The 16,552-nt window shown below is 37.0% G+C and overlaps 1 protein-coding gene and 1 pseudogene across 1 annotated transcript; one reads left to right on the forward strand and one right to left on the reverse strand.

Annotated features, from left to right (window-relative positions):
* The first annotated feature begins 1,686 nt into the window (after positions 1 to 1,686).
* Positions 1,687 to 5,307, forward strand: LOC121749638 (annotated as a pseudogene).
* LOC121749639 lies at positions 5,284 to 7,864 on the reverse strand. Its single transcript, XM_042144222.1, has 7 exons — positions 7,667 to 7,864; positions 7,111 to 7,205; positions 6,463 to 6,542; positions 6,329 to 6,384; positions 6,133 to 6,245; positions 5,823 to 5,881; positions 5,284 to 5,759 (listed from the first exon to the last, which is right to left on the reverse strand). Exons 1-7 carry the CDS (start codon positions 7,779 to 7,781, stop codon positions 5,471 to 5,473), a joined length of 807 nt encoding a protein of 268 aa, XP_042000156.1. The 5' UTR covers positions 7,782 to 7,864; the 3' UTR covers positions 5,284 to 5,470.
* Positions 7,865 to 16,552: the final 8,688 nt, after the last annotated feature.

Here is a 16,552-nt window from a genome sequence, read left to right on the forward strand (position 1 = left end):
CCAAGGAAAAGTTCGGAGCAAATGTTGACTTTTCTTTTCATGTACTGTACTGTACTTTAGTTACAAGTGTAATTCTCCAACAACCACCAATCTAGAGTTGAACAATTGAACTTGATGCCAAATTGGGATACATATACTCCATTCGTTCCTTAATAAGAGTCAAATTTTGTCATTTCGATCGGTCCCATAATAAATGTCATATTTCACTTTCACCATAAATGGTAGGTAAGTCTCATATCCCACTAATTCACTTCATTCACATTTAATTATAAAACCAATATAAAAAATTGAATCTCATATTCCATTACATATGCACAATGCAGATGTAGAAAAAAAATATGTTAGAAGATTTATTAAACATATTTTCTTATAGTCAAATAGGTGTATATGTATATTAAATAAAAAAATATTACAATAATAATATATTTAGTGCATTTTTAAATTAATTGAGAAATAAAATATTTAGATGAGGGCTCTCAATTAATGCTTATTACATGGCGCTTAACAAATCAATTCTTGTAGTAACTAAATGGTCAAATATATTTTTCTCAATCAAGAAAGGAAATGCTGAGAAGGAGATAGTAAAAATAATGTGATTAGGGGCACTCGTATAATATGGCCCTTATTTTAGGGCATTCAGTAGATCAGTTCTCTTATTTAGAGCATCTGCAACGGTGAGCAGGAAGGCGTCCGTCCGTCTGTGTCAGCGGCACGGAGACGTCGTCCACCGCTGGCACGGCGCTACTCGATGCATCGAGCACGTCCGTGCCAGCGAGTAGGTGACGTGGCCGGCGCTGATTGGACAACGGCATAGCCGTAGCATTTGAATTTTTTTTTAAAAAAAAATCGGTTTTTAATTAAAAAACTGATTAAAAATAAAAAAAAAATATTTTCCCACTTTCCAAAAAAAATATATCCGTTTTCTACCGTTTTCTACCCACTTTTAAATTTTTTTTATTTTTTTCCTCAAAAATACACATTTTCATCTATAAATACACAACTTTCACACCAAAAAATTCACACCACACCACACAATTCTCATCTACATTCTCTCATTTTAATTATGTCTTTTTTTTTTATTTTATTTGTAATTTGTACTATTATTTCGATTTTTTTAATGAATTTTAATATTATGTAAATGTTTTTATTTAAATTGAATAATAGAATGGTGGAACCCTCTCGTCCTTGCGGAAGAGCACAACTGTGGGTGTTGTGCTCTTGCCTAAAAGCAGGCAGAAAAAGTGGAACCGGGCCCACAACCAGGCTCGTTGGCGAGAGCACGGTTGTGGGTGCTCTTACTATTCGATCTCATTTAAATATTTTTTTTTTCAAATTGATTTTTATTTAATAATAAATGGCGCCAACTCCAAGCGAAAAAAACTCCACTCGCTGACTTTTTACGTTGTGTGTGTAAAAACTGTAAAAAGGCAGGTGTAGAAATTCGGCTGGGGAAGAAAGGAAGGAAGGTTCTCGGTGGTTGTGTAGTGGTGTGGGAGGACAGGGTCCCACAAAATCGCCTACATTTTCACCAACTGTGTTTTAAACTAAGAATTGGACAGAGTCGTGTCCCCGTCGGCTTTCGATGATGATGACCCCCTTCCTCTTCTACAATACACTCTGTATTTGACTTCCCCCCCCCCCCCCCGCCCCCCCGAGGTACAATACGCCTCTCCAATCAATCTATATATTAGTACATAATCCAGATTTGTTTTCCTATTCACCGCTGACCCACTGTCAGTTTATCCGATTGGGGCAGGGTTACTTGGTCTATCAGTAGCTATGTTTTGTAAGGATGTTTTGCTGATTCTGTTTGTGTGCTGGATTAGTTGTGGGGGCGCTGATGCGTACGGCCTCTTCGGCTTCGATGTCCACCACCGATACTCCGACACCGTCAAGGATTTCCTCGACGTCAGGGGCCTCCCGGAGAAGGACAGCCTCGACTACTTCGCCGCTATGGCCCACCGCGATCATCTCTTCAAAGCCCGCCGCCTCGCCACCACCCCCGCCGCCTCGCCACCACCCCCGCCTCCTCCCCATTCCTCACCTTCTTCGGCGGCAACGAAACTTACCGCCTCTCCTCTCTCGGATTGTATGCCCTTTTTTTTCATTTTTGATTGCTTTATCATCTTATATGCTGCTCTAATTTGATTTTATGAGGGCCAATTCTTTCATTTGCTACTATATATCTGCCCTTCAAATGGGAGGTGGTTAGGAATTTGAAGGATTGCACCGAATAGAATGATAGCGCGATAATGTCGAATTTAGACACACACGCTCTTCACTTTCACTAGATTCACGAATCAGCCGTTGTAAGAATAGCATCTTTTCTTTGTGGAGATTTGGAGTATTCATGACTTGGTTACCAATTTCATGCTTAATTAGTCAATTTGCTAAGTTCAACTGCTGCAGTTAGAGTTTTAACAATCAAACTAGTAGTAGTATGTAGTGATGAGGGGAAACAAGGCATTCTGAGCTTAATAAGAAAGTTCCAACAGTTCTTTTTTTATTGTTTGAATGCTTAGTAGGTGAGCTACAGCTTTATCTTGAAAACTGCTGATGCAACTAACTATGATAGCTTTTATATAAATATTTAGGAGAGTAAACGATGTATAGTTCAAGTTGTTCAACTGCCTCTTTTTTTCTACAGAGTTCATATTTTTCAATTCTTAGTTTCATTTTAACAGAATTGCTACAATGATATAGCTCTAGTGATAAAATCAGGTGCTTTGTTGCTCTTTTCTTAATTTTCCATGTCTTAACGATTTTGGTGTCTCTATGTGTATTTGCAGTTTGCACTATTCACTTGTTTCTGTGGGTACCCCGGCTGTGTCATTTCTTGTGGCACTCGACTCAGGGAGTGACCTATTTTGGTTACCATGCGACTGCACGGATTGTGTACGTAGCTTGAACTCGACTTCAGGGAAGGTATGTCATTCCGAGTATTCAGAAATATCCACTTCAACATTATCATATTCAAAACCTACTTCCAGAGAAGTTGTGATCATATTTAACTAGCCAACCTTTACCTACATCAACATTATTGCCTAATTCTTCCCGCTTCTTGATTTGCAATTGCATGCATATCTCGCTTGTCATTGATTTTACTTTATTTTAATGGATACAGAGTGTGGAATTCAACATATACAGCCCAAATGTATCATCAACTAGCTCACCCATTCCCTGCAACAGCACTATGTGTGGCCGGAGACGAGCATGTGCTCTGAGGCGTAATGCTTGTGCTTACCAAGAAGTGTATCTCTCCAGCAATACTTCAAGTACAGGGATCTTAGTTGACGATGTTTTGCACTTGGGAACGAATGAAAATCCTCAAAAACCCGTTAGCGCCCCAATTACATTAGGGTACATGTTTCTGTTTATCACTAGACTTGCTCATACTTGAAAATATTTAAAAGCTCTTTTTTCACTGAGACTATTTAATTTTTGACAGTTATTTTGTATTAAAACTTTAGCATGTGTCCTCGTTACAGATGTGGAATAATCCAAACCGGTGATTTTCTTGATGGTGCTGCTATCAATGGTCTATTCGGACTAGGTTTGGACAATATATCGGTCCCTAGCATCTTAGCCAACAAGGGGCTCGCAGCAAATTCTTTCTCGATGTGCTTTGGAGGGCGTGATGGAGTTGGAAGAATTTCTTTTGGCGACAAAGGAACTCCCGATCAAAAAACAACTCCTATCAATGTTGATGAATCATCACAGTGAGCAGCCGAATCTGTTTCTGCAAAACGTGCGTTGATTTATACTAGTTTCAGCTCCTAATCTTGCAATCGATTTCTGCAGCCCTAGCTATAATGTGACCGTGACAAATCTTGTTGTGGGAGGAAATTCCAGCAAGATCGACTTCTCAGCAATCTTCGACTCTGGCACATCCTTTACATACTTGAACGATCCAGCTTATTCTGTTATCGCAGAGGGTGTAAGTTATATGCTATATCCGATACTACCATATTTCGGTCAATCCTTTTTTTTTAGAAAGTCTTGAAATAATCTCTTCCTTTGCAGTTTGATTCTCAAGTAACTGAGCCACGTTACCAACCGGAGAGGAAGCTTATCTTCGACCACTGCTATTCACTCAGGTCAGTTGATTTAGTCGACAACTTCCTGGGATACTCTACGTTTGATTTGTGGTCGTCCCTTGCCTCATTATTTCCATTGCCTGCAGTGCAACTCAAGATAGCTACTATGCTCCGGACTTGAACATGACGTTTAAGGGCGGAGCCTTATTTTATGTCAATATGCCAACTGTCGTGATTCCACGACAGGTGAGAAATCTACATTACATTAGATAAATTTTATGGAATTTTCTGTCAAAAAATTCTAAAAACTTTACTCATTTCCAGGGTGGATATGCATTTTGTTTGGCTATTGTCAAAAGTGAGGATATTAACATCATTGGACGTAAGTATATTGGAATCCTATGAGTCTCTGTTGCATATTTGCATTTAGCTCTTCGCGTTAAACAAATAAATCTGCGCGTTTTTTTCTCTAAAAAAGAATTACACGTTTTAAATAGTAGAAGTGATGTCTTTTTCTTCTGACATTAACACTGCCTCAATTGTGCTGACGAACTCTATAAATTTTTGCAAATCTCAGAAAATTTCATGACTGGCTACAATATAGTCTTTGATCGCGAGGAGATGGTCTTGGGGTGGTCGGAATTGAACTGTAAGTTTATTTTATCATTCGTGCAACACTGCATATATTTGAACGGCCACGAGCTCGATTTGATAAGCATTTTCGACTGCTGATCTCAGGCTATGATAATGCTAGTGGGTCAAACACCCTACCTGTAGGCAAAGGCAACAAAACAAGTGATGCTCCTGCTCCTTCCATTCTAAACCCGGAGGCCACGCCCGGGAGCAAAAATCGTTCTTCTACATCATCTACACCGCCACCGCTGCCAGCAGGGCTGCCTATAGGAAATGGAGCTGCTCAACTCAGTTCCATCGCTAACGGACTTATGATGGTCATCGCTTCGCTGTTTTTCTACCAATTCCGCATTCTTTCTACATGAGATATGCCAACCAACTACAAGGTTTTTCAGTCCCTTTCTGAGTATTCTGTTGACAAATATATACCACAGATTAATTAGTTTGACAGATTTTGTCAATTATTTGTTCTTTTTTAATTTATGTATATAGAAAAGGGTTTGGACTTCAATAATTATACATGTATAATGGATGGAATTCTGGGATGCTCTTAGAGCATTTTGTTTTTTCCTTTCACTATTGTATCTATTCAAATATTCTTGTACTATAATAATACTACCATTTTGTTTTGTTATTATTATTATATAAAATTTGGTAAAGTATTATAGACATAGACCTCATGCTAGGACCATGGCAATATATGTGACTGAAAGGTCAAACATCTGCTTTCATGTAGTAACTGATAACCAAAGTGATTTCCGCCAAAGTTGAAACTCCTTTAACAAGAGCATAAAGGATAATCATCTATCTTCTGCTTCAGCTTCATCTTCATCAAAGATGTACAAGTAGGGCACAGCAGGTGTAGTAGGTTGACGAGTTTCCTTCTTCTCACTCTCTTCCCAACCTAAATGCTTAATGTACACTTGATCAAAAGCATCCATGTTGAGCCCTGATGCTACAAACACTTCTAACTCTTCTACAAATCTCTCTGTTCTCCCTGTCAAAAATGGCCTCACCGCATCCGAAACTGCTACTCTAAACTCTTCTCGTGCCTTTTCAGCTGTGATGCTTGTCTTTTTCGACCAATCCCTGCAACAATCAACGATGGGAATCATCTTGCAAATCACCTTGAGAAATTAAGATGCACAATACCTTCTTAATGAGTCGATGACACCAAGTACGTGATGCATGATAATGTCGGTATCCTCCTCCTGCATATGGAGATGTATACTCTCTCAAGGAACGGATAACAGCAGCAGTAACTAGGGAACCTAAAAACTAACTAGGAAGCATAAATCCATGTTCCTTTTCAGTTCCATACAGTCTACAATCTTTATTTTCTTTATTAATTCATCAGTTAAGCTCCTACAAATTTTAATTCCAACTACTCAAAACAAATTAGAGTGGTGAATTATACTCAATTCAGTTATCAAGAGAAGATATGGATGATATAAGAATGTACCTGCATTACAGCCTGAATTTCCCTCCTTAACCAGTCAGCCAGGTAATGATTTTGCCGTAGATACTTACGAAACTTCCAGTAAAGTGAAACCTGTAATTTTTCAGCAATATCACCTGCACCACATAACCCCGGTTTGTTCTCAATGGCTAATTTACCAGATTCAATAGAGCAATTGAATTATTAAAAAAAAATGAACCTGAGTCAGTGTAGTAGCATTTCAGCCTATATCTGTGAGCTTCTGAAAAGAATTCACTGTGAAACCAGAATAAACAATTGAATAATTTGCAGATCTCAAAGTTATAGCCTCAAACTAAACCAATTCCACCATACCTATTTTCCAAACTCTTGCCAACATAATGCCGTTGATAAGAAATTCCATCATATCCACAAATAATGGAGAAATTCTCTCTCTGAAGTAACATATAAAGGAATATAGTATAAGACAAAAAAAGAGACCCGGAGAGGAATAGAGTAGCTATAAATTGCCATGGCTAACTGTAAACAAATACATATACTTGGCAGTTCGTCTCAATCTTTTCTTACTGCCATATTCAGGCATTTGATATCACAAACTAAAGAGAACCTTATGAAAGATACATATAAACTTATTTATTCTCACTCAGCTCTAAACGGGATGTATACATCATCAGCAAACCTTTAATAAACTCCTTGACCTAGGCAAAAATATCGACAAGCTGGAAAGCAAAACTATTGTTTAACTACGCAGCATCAGTAGTTTTACCTTGCTATCCCGATTAAGATTTGCTAAAAAGACTGTTGCATCAAATAGGATTTCAGTTCCATAGAAGTGAACACAAAGTATCTAGGGTGATGAAATTTGTTACAGAAACTTTCACACGATTTAAAGACAATCACATCAGAAAATGTACATAGAATATAAATTAATATCCTTGATCAACTAATACCATTATCTAATGTTGAAATAGTACTACATTGAAACCAAAATATAAAGCTTACCTTGCACAGAGGACAAGTCATTGTTGAAGATGTACAAGATTGCACACGTGCAACTATATTGATCCATTTAACTATGCAGTTATAGCAAAATTTATCTGAAACAGTTTAGCTTAAACATCAATGGATAATTGAAAACAACAGTATATCTTCTTCATTGTAGATAAAGTCTCAAAGCAGCATATTTATGAAGACAGCTTAAACTAAAGGTTTAGACAGCAGACAGCGTCTTGCAAGAACTATGAGAGATTGTAAATGCTTCTGAATTTCAAATTCCTTGTTGGCTTCTTTCTATTTTCCATTCCTAAAAATCGAATCATCACTTCTTCCAATGAAAAAATAATAATACGGAGAATAATTTGATCGAATTGTGTCACGAGCAGCTCATAGGGAGGGCTCAATTCAAGAAGAACAATCAGAAAGTAATTGCAAATCAACCATGGGAATAAAACTCGAGAATATGAAAAGGAACAAAGAAAACGAATGTGAAAAAAATGAGTGGAAGAAAAATAAAAATTGAATAAATTGAGGAATAATAACAAATAGCAGGGAGGCGTACGGAAACACTGATCCAAATAGGATTCTTGGGTTGTTGGGGAGAGGCAAATAGGGCACGGGTCCGGGCTCGGGCTCGGGCCGGAAGAGGAACCAGTCAATCTTTCTTCTTCAGCCATCTCACATCACTGTTCGGTCGGGAGCGGGAGTCGGTAAGAGGGAAGTTTATTTCAATCCGAATAAAACCGGTGTGGCTGGCTCACCATCAGATTACATTAATTTAGATTAATTCGTAATTTCATAAATTTGAAATTTGATTTGAATATCAAAAATTTATAATTTTTTATTAAAATCAATCTATTTTCCTTGTATTCTTTTTCAAATCATTACCAATAGAGGATAGTAGTAGGATGCAAAAATCCAACCCAAATGTTATGTTAGTTTCCTTGACATGATATGACAAGTTCAAAAAATTATGTACTTGGAAATATGTTCTGAGCATAAAGGGATCTTTTTTCATAACAATAATTGAATCCTTGATGAATGATCAGTCCGTCCAGCACATCACCGTTTCTTCACACCTCAAGACCTTTGCAGTTCAAAATCATATTATTCTATTTAGGTCTGCCCAAACCTCGACCACAGCAAGATGTGTATTTTTACAATCATTGCATCTGCATCTGCATCTGAACTGAACTTAGGATATATATATATATACAATGATAAGGGTTTAGTGCAGATCATCTGACTATATCATAAGTTTGGTCTTCTTGATCAAATGCAAGATATGTACTATCCAATAAGGGGATTTGATGGACAAGGGTTTAATACAGATCATCTGACTATATCATATGTTTGGTCTTCTTGATCAAATGCAGGGTATATATATGCAATAAGGGGCGCTCCCTTTTAGAGTTTTAGTGATAGATTCAATCAACGATATATGATTGAGTAGTGAGGATAAACTGATAAAAGAAGCTCACTTGTTCGGTCCATCAATCCATCAAAGTGTTCGGACAACAGTATGAATCATTTGTGAAACTTCTAATGATATGAATCCCACATTGATTCCACATGAATGTGTGTGTGTAATAGCATATATCAACCATTTTCCTTTGACCGTGGTTTTGGGTTAAGTTAGGGCTCCCTAACTTATATGCTTATCAATTTTCAATTTTTAGAGGTAGGCAGCTGTTGAGTGTGGAATAACAAATAAGTGGGAGGAGTCAATTCTTTGCTCAAGTGGGAGCCAACCCCTTTTTTGTTGGATGAAGAGCATCGTTGTTAAGAATGTTGGAGATGAGCAGTGTTATATATGTTGCACATTAACATTATCAAACGCCAAGTATGAATTGCAGAACTCAGATTCTACACTTTCTCAAAGTAATTTGATGATTCTATTTCTATACCATACGTGTGCTACTGATAAGTGTTATTGGCATTTAAATAGACAATTTTCGGTTGGTAATTGGTTTTGAACTCAATTTTGAAATGTGTGAATAAAAACGTTGTGTAGATGTTTCAGAAAGCAGGTACACACAAAATAAAACATGAAACTCCTCAATTATAAGATCTGGATCTTGCGAGACCCTCAACTATGGCCTAATGCCATCCACAATAGGAATAGCCCAGCAATAGCCTAGCCACAGACTCTTCCTGCCACATCATCAACACTAAAAATCCTCCTGCCACATCATCAAAATAAGCAAATAGCCCAGTCATAGCCTAGCCACATCACTAATAACAATTATATAAAAATGAAATAATTAACAATCACACAATATACGAAATTTAATTTACGAGACATATACTGGAAACATTAATAATACTATTAAAATTTTAAAAAGTACAATAATTTAAAAAAAGTACAATAATTTAAAAAAATTACAATAATTAAAAAAAGTACAATAATTCACTCATCGCCTTCGTCGTCGTCTCCTCCGTCACCGTCGCCACCCTGGCCTCCGCCTCCGTCGCCACCATCGTCGCCGCCTCCGTCGCCACCGTCGCCGCCGCCTCTACTCCCGCCGGTCTCCCTCCGTGCTGCCTCCAACTCGTCCTGCATGCTCATGAGAAGGGGTCCACCTCCGCCCGTCATTCGGCCATCGTCTTGACCATCTGATTGCGCGTTTGTTGACGTGCGAAGAATTTGAGATCCGCTGTGGATTGGCCAAGGTGGGATGCCGACTGGACCTCCTGTGAACCCCCGCTGCCCCCCTCGCCTCCCGTTGAGCCCGCTTGTGCCCAACCGGGCGAGTTCGGCGAGGGAACGAACGAGGGGTCGGGACCTACTGGGCCGTCTCGGGGAGGTCGTGGGAACCACCGCTGTTGCCGCTGTACTCACCGGTATAGTTCAGTCGTTGCTTCTTCGGCCAGCCAGCGTCGACACTTACTCGGAACTTCTCGGAGTCGTTCAACACAACATAGCAGTTCCAGTAGGTGAAATCCTTATACAACCCTTTCTAGGGGAAGGCTTTCTCCGCTATCCTCCTGCAGTCTTCCTCCGTTTGGCCACTGCTCTGCATGCGGAGGGCGTTGGCGTACAACCCCAAAAATTGGGAGATGATAGCCCTGATTCGGTCCCACCCCTTCCGGCAATCCTCACCGGTGCGTGGCCTCCCCTCCGGGCAAAATGTCTGGTAGGCTGCTGCTATCTTGCCCCACAAGTTGACGATCCTCTGGTTGTTCGAAATGAGAGGATCGTCGCAAACACTCACCCACGCCTTGGACAGCGTGACGTTCTCCGCATCCGTCCACCTCATCCGTACCGAGCAGTCGTCCTCACCCGGCTGCGACGACTTGCCGACCTTCTTCCCCTTGCCCTTCTTCTTTGGGGCGCCACGACCCTGCACTGCTCCTCCCGTTTGAACGGGCGTATCCGGAACTCCGAGAATATGAAACCCCAACTCCTCTAAGGAAAAAGCATCAAATTGCGTGAACTGCGCATTCGTTGGGGTCGATGTGTGCGAAGAAGCAGTTGAAAAATCAAAACTGGGTCGATAGACGTCCCCCTCCCCCGCGGCATCATCTGCATCCCGGGCGCCCACCCCGGCATCATCTGCATACCGGGTTGCATCCCCGGTACCCCCTGCCACGCCGGCATACTCCCCCCAGCTGCCATCCCGGGCATATTCCCCCCCACGGGTACATGTTGTAGTACCCTGGCATCGGACCCCATCCACCTCCCACGGGTACCGAGGGAGTTTGAGACCCGCTCGTCAAAGTTTGCCTCAATTTGGTACCGCTCTCGCCGCCCTCACCAAAACAGTGTTTTCTGAAGATTGGTTTGGACGCGAAAATCACGTGTTTAGGGCTACCAAGCAGTGAAGAAGCCATAAATATAATGTTGGTGATCCTAAGTCTTGGATATTTTTTTTGTATCAGCAATGCCGAAAAATTGTAAGAGATATAGATGATTAATAAGAGGATAAAAAACAAGAGGATGCGTATTAGAAATATACTTCTACTAAATAAATACTAGGAGTCCTATTTAGTTATTACACGAGTTTTAATAGATGTAAAGAAAAGTGAGTTGAATAAGTTAGTGAAATATGAGTCTCACTTATATATATTAGTTTTATAACAAAATGTGAGTGGAATAAGTTGGAGGAATGTTAGATATACTTACTACTTATGGTAAAAGTGAAATATGACTCTTATTGTGGAACAGACCGAAATGATGAAACATGACTCTTATTGTGGGACGAAGGGAGTAATATTAATATCTTCTTTTTTTCTTTATCTCTCTTCTACTTTACCAACTATACATTAAAACCTGTGCTGTTTCAAATGTCTCTTTTTTATGGGACGAAGAGAGTGATTTAAATGACAGTTTTCATCACAATTTTAATCATATAGAAGAATTGTGAAAGGTATACTTTTAAAAAATTATGCATTGATTAAAAGCCAACCAAAAATTATGATTTCAATGACAATTTTCTCTTAAATATATGATACATAGTGCAGAGTCATGTACTTTTAAAGCCAACCAAAAATATATTATTACTACAAATGGAGAGTGACACTTTTTAGATGGACCAAAAATGAAATACTATCACAAATTTTTCATGGACAGGTGGAGTAATAATATATTTTTGAATGCATGTAAATACTTCATGTGATCAGTGATATCGACCTTATAATAGGTGTATAAAATGGCAGGAAATAGTAATATAAGATGAAATTATACTTTGTGTTTGTGATATCTATACACATTTCCCTCTGTCAATTAAACGAAAACGGGAAATGGAAAGTCTAGCAAACTGAGCTTTCTCATTAATTGCTAAATGTTGTGTTGTTTAACTTGCATATATAATCTATCTTTAAGGACTATGAACTGTGCTAGGGTGTTATAGTTGGAATTTGTATAACCATAATTGTGAAACTACTATTCTTGGAATTCCCCTATTTGCCTAATTTACTTGCTTTATTTATTTGTTTTATTTATTTAAACTCAAAACTCTTGTTTCTCTAGATAGTATATGACGCTTAATATATGATAGCCAGTTGCAATTATATTCCCCGTGTTCGATATCCTGGTACTGACCTTTAGTTATACTAGATCTACCATGTATACTTGCAGGTATTTTTAGTGCTAATAAATAGTGTATCAAGACAGCCGGATGAAGAAAAAGGTGGCAGCTGAGCCACAATTTCTTTTTTTTTTTAATTTTATATTTTGTATCAAATTCATAAAATAGTCATATGTTACCAAAATGGACTTTAGCATGTGATTAATTATGGATTAGAATTCTAATTAGGTCAAGAATTAGTTTATTAGTGTTAGACCGTTAGTTTTGTGACGGTGCCGTCCAAAATGGACCATTTCCTGACCGTTTTGGTTTGTTCGGATTCAAAAATAAAAAAGTAATGTTCTGGACCAAATTAGTAAAATGCCCATATGTTTAGGATCAAATTGAAAATCGGCAACAATGTCAATCTGTATACTATATGGTAGTTAATAATTTCTCATTTTCTCTCTTCTAAAAATCATATCAAAATTTCAAATTTGCATAACTTATTCAATTTAAATTATTTTTCGTAAAAAAATGTATCAAATTAAAAGTAATTTTATTAGATATCTAACGAGATACTAATTGTATATGTTCGGATGATGGAATTTGATAATTTTTATTTGAATTTTTGTATACTTGGATAAACAGTTTAATTTCAACATATTCTATCAAAATATATAAATATAATACATGTACAATATCAATATAATTGTGTTTATATTTTTTGTGATTGTGTTGACATACTCATGTCATTATGTTGATATATATGTTGACATCATATGAACTAATAAAACTAATAGTTTCCAGCAAATTGATGATTTTACCATTTGTTGATATTTTGTCTACTATTTATTGAAACTAGATGTAAAACTAGGGAATGGGTGGATATTCTTTGGCATTTGATCTTGATGTCTTGAATTTTGTGAAATTGTCAATAAAATGATGATTTAAGTTTTCGTTTTTTAATAATCACCCATAATGCAATAATGAGAGAAACAAACCTTTATAATGGAGGAAGCAAGCAAGCAAAATTGTTATACTCCATTCGTCTTTCAAAAATAGTCTTTCGGATGGACGGCATGAGTTTTAATAAGAAATTAGTAAAGTAAGAGAGAAGAAGAAAAATAGATAAAATAGGAGATATAAAAAGAAAAAAAATGAGTAAAGTATACGAGAGAGAAAATGTGGTAAAGTATTTGAGCAAAATATTTCATTTTTGGATGAGACTATTTTTTATGAATGAACCGAGATAAATATAAGACTATTTTTCGTGGATGGAGAAATTATTTTACTACTCCCTCTTTTTTATGAATACATGGTATGTTAGTTACCATAAGTACGAAACTATGACATGTTAATAATCGGAAGCCAGTCAGAACAGATTTTTATAGTCAAATACTCTATCCAATTATGTCAAAGGTAGGGTTGGATCGGTACGGTATATCGTACTGAAAATGCTATAACGTATTTCATACCGAAAATATCGTTTAGAAAGACTTTTATACAGTTATCGTATTAAAAGTTTTGGTATACCGAACTACAGTATATTGAACTTTCAGTATGATTATATCACCACCGTTACCGTATCGATATTTCGATTTATCGTACTGAACTTTGTTATACCGTGCATGACAATATACTGAACTTCGGTACACTATACCGTTATACCGTAACATTTCGTATAACTTTATACTAAAAAATTTATAAATAAATTTATAAAAGATTTACTCTCTCCGTCCACCATTAAGTGTTTCAAGTTTTTTCGCTTGTTCACAATTAAGTGTCTTATTTACTTTTTACTACTTTTGGTAATAGACCCCACGTTTCACTAACTCATCCCACTCATATTTTATTATAAAATTAACTAATACACGTCGGGTACTTTTTTTTTCAACGAACAGAAAAACTATTTTATATATATAGGATATATATAGGTACACACAGTTTGTACAGCTATTCACAAAAACACACATACTTAGCAAAGGTGTAGAAAGAAGTAAAACGTCCCAAATTGCATTCTACTCTTGTACATGCCACGACTAAAGTATCTAGAGAGTTACTCACACGCAAAAGTTTGCTAGTGACCCGACTTGAGCAGTGTGCAACAAAAGAGTTAGCCTGATCACCTAGTCTGCATGGAAAAGAAAAATATGGAATGAGCTTCAACTAACTTAATTTTAACTCACGGTTAATGCATGAATTCTGGAGTTAAGTGAATATCCTACAATTTATTCAGTTAATAATAATAACCATAAGTCTTTTCCTCCACAACTGACATCATCATAACCATGTACATATGCCTACTTCTGAAAAATAAAACAACAATACATATCTTACATTTGTGTCATTATCCTTTAAGTTCCTAAAACTTATCGGAGTCATAATCATGAATGACCTCATACAATTGATAAAATATAGTCAACGACAATTTCACCACATAACATATCAGACTACACACAATCAATCGAAATAAAGCACACGGAATATATATCTCCATCATATTCAACACCCAACACGTAAGCAGATCTTAAACAATACTCCCTCCATCCCCGAATAAGAGTCGCTAATTTCCTTTTTGGGTCGTCCCCCATTAAGAGTCGCTCTTCATTTTTACCATAAATGGTAGTAGGTCCCACATTCCACTAACCCACTCCACTCACATTTCATTATAAAACCAATATAAAAAAGTGGGTCCCACATTCCACTAACTATTTCAACCAACTTTTCTTTACATTTCTTAAAACTTGTGCCCGGTCAAACAACGACTCCTATTAGGGGACGGAGGGAGTATAATATACTCCCTTCGTCCATGACAAATAGACCACATTATGAATGACACGGATTTTAATGTGGAATATGTGGTCCATATTATTAGTAGTGTTTAATTGTGTTTGGTAGCAAATGTTGGGTCCTTTTTCAAACTTAGCCTATTTTTCAAGGACAACAAAAAATGGCAAATGTAATCTATTTTTTGTGGAAGGAAGGAATATATCACAACACATATATTATCACGTATTTGTACTCATTTTTCTGGAATATGGTTAGTAGGGGTGAGCAAAAAAAATCGAAAACCGAATATCCGAACCGAACCAAACCAAAATTTTAAAATTCAGTTCAGTCTTTCGGTTTGGTTCGGTTCGATTTTCAAATTACAAAAATTTCGGTTTTTCGGTTCGGACGAAAAAACCGAAAAAACTAATTATATTTAATATAATATATTTAAATATTATATATATATATATGGATGTATTCATTTCCTTTTCCTATATTTCCTCCTTTTTCCTTCTTAATATCAGCCATTAGATTAGAGAAATGGACGGTCCATATCAACATTGGGTAATTAATCCCGTGTTGCATTATTTGTCCTATTTTGTGCATTATGAGGGTACAATAGTAATCTAATAATGGCTGGAAACCGCTACGAATAATGCACCACATGGTCACGAGTAATGCATATAATTGCCTATATAATGCACAATATGTGAACTGCAATGCATACGAACAAGATGTGCTGTGTTATGATGTTTGACACACGTTTCTTGTTTCCCCTAAGGGTTTAATAAGCTTAGGGGCTAGGGTATAGTACTTAGACATGTATGTAATCTTCACATGGTAACGAGTAATGCATATAATTGACTATATAATGCACAATTTGTGAACTGCAATGCATACGAACAAGATGTGCTGTGTTATTATGTTTGACACACGTTTCTTGTTTCCCCTAAGGGTTTAATAAGCTTAGGGGCTAGGGTATAGTACGTACGCATTAATAACAAATTATAAAACGATACGAATAATTCACCAAATTGTCACGAGTAATGGATGTTATTAACTATATAATGCACAATATGTGAACTGCAATGCATACGAATAAGATGTACCATGTTATGCTGTTTGACACACGTTTCTTGTTTCCCCTAAGGGTTTAATAAGCTTAGGGGCTAGGGTATAGTATGTAGACATTACTAAATGAACGTATGTAATCTTCAATCCGTTGATTAACCCATATACACAATACCTCTAATAATGCATAATATACTGAGATAATGACAATTAACAGCTACATAATGCACTACCTAAACCAAATAATGCACATACGTATATTCCAATAACAACAATTTGTTAGTAATGTCTACGTACTATACCCTAGCCCCTAAGCTTATTAAACCCTTAGGGAAAACAAGAAACGTGTGTCAAACAGCATAACATGGTACATCTTATTCGTATGCATTGCAGTTCACATATTGTGCATTATATAGTTAATAACATCCATTACTCGTGACAATTTGGTGAATTATTCGTATCGTTTTATAGTTTGTTATTAATGCGTACGTACTATACCCTAGCCCCTAAGCTTATTAAACCCTTAGGGGAAACAAGAAACGTGTGTCAAACATCATAACACAACACATCTTGTTCGTATGCATTGCAGTTCA

Source organism: Salvia splendens, chromosome 9 (assembly GCF_004379255.2).
Source record: "Salvia splendens isolate huo1 chromosome 9, SspV2, whole genome shotgun sequence".
In the NCBI taxonomy this organism is placed as follows: Eukaryota; Viridiplantae; Streptophyta; class Magnoliopsida; order Lamiales; family Lamiaceae; genus Salvia; species Salvia splendens.

Excerpts from the sequence above, each read along its gene's own strand:
- LOC121749639 (XM_042144222.1), bottom strand. The coding sequence starts at position 7,781 with ATGGCTGAAGAAGAAAGATTGACTGGTTCCTCTTCCGGCCCGAGCCCG. Across the intron at positions 5,882-6,132 it reads AAATTCAGGCTGTAATGCAG|GAGGAGGATACCGACATTAT; the intron begins GTACATTCTTAT and ends CTCCATATGCAG. Across the intron at positions 5,760-5,822 it reads GTCATCGACTCATTAAGAAG|GGATTGGTCGAAAAAGACAA; the intron begins GTATTGTGCATC and ends TGATTGTTGCAG.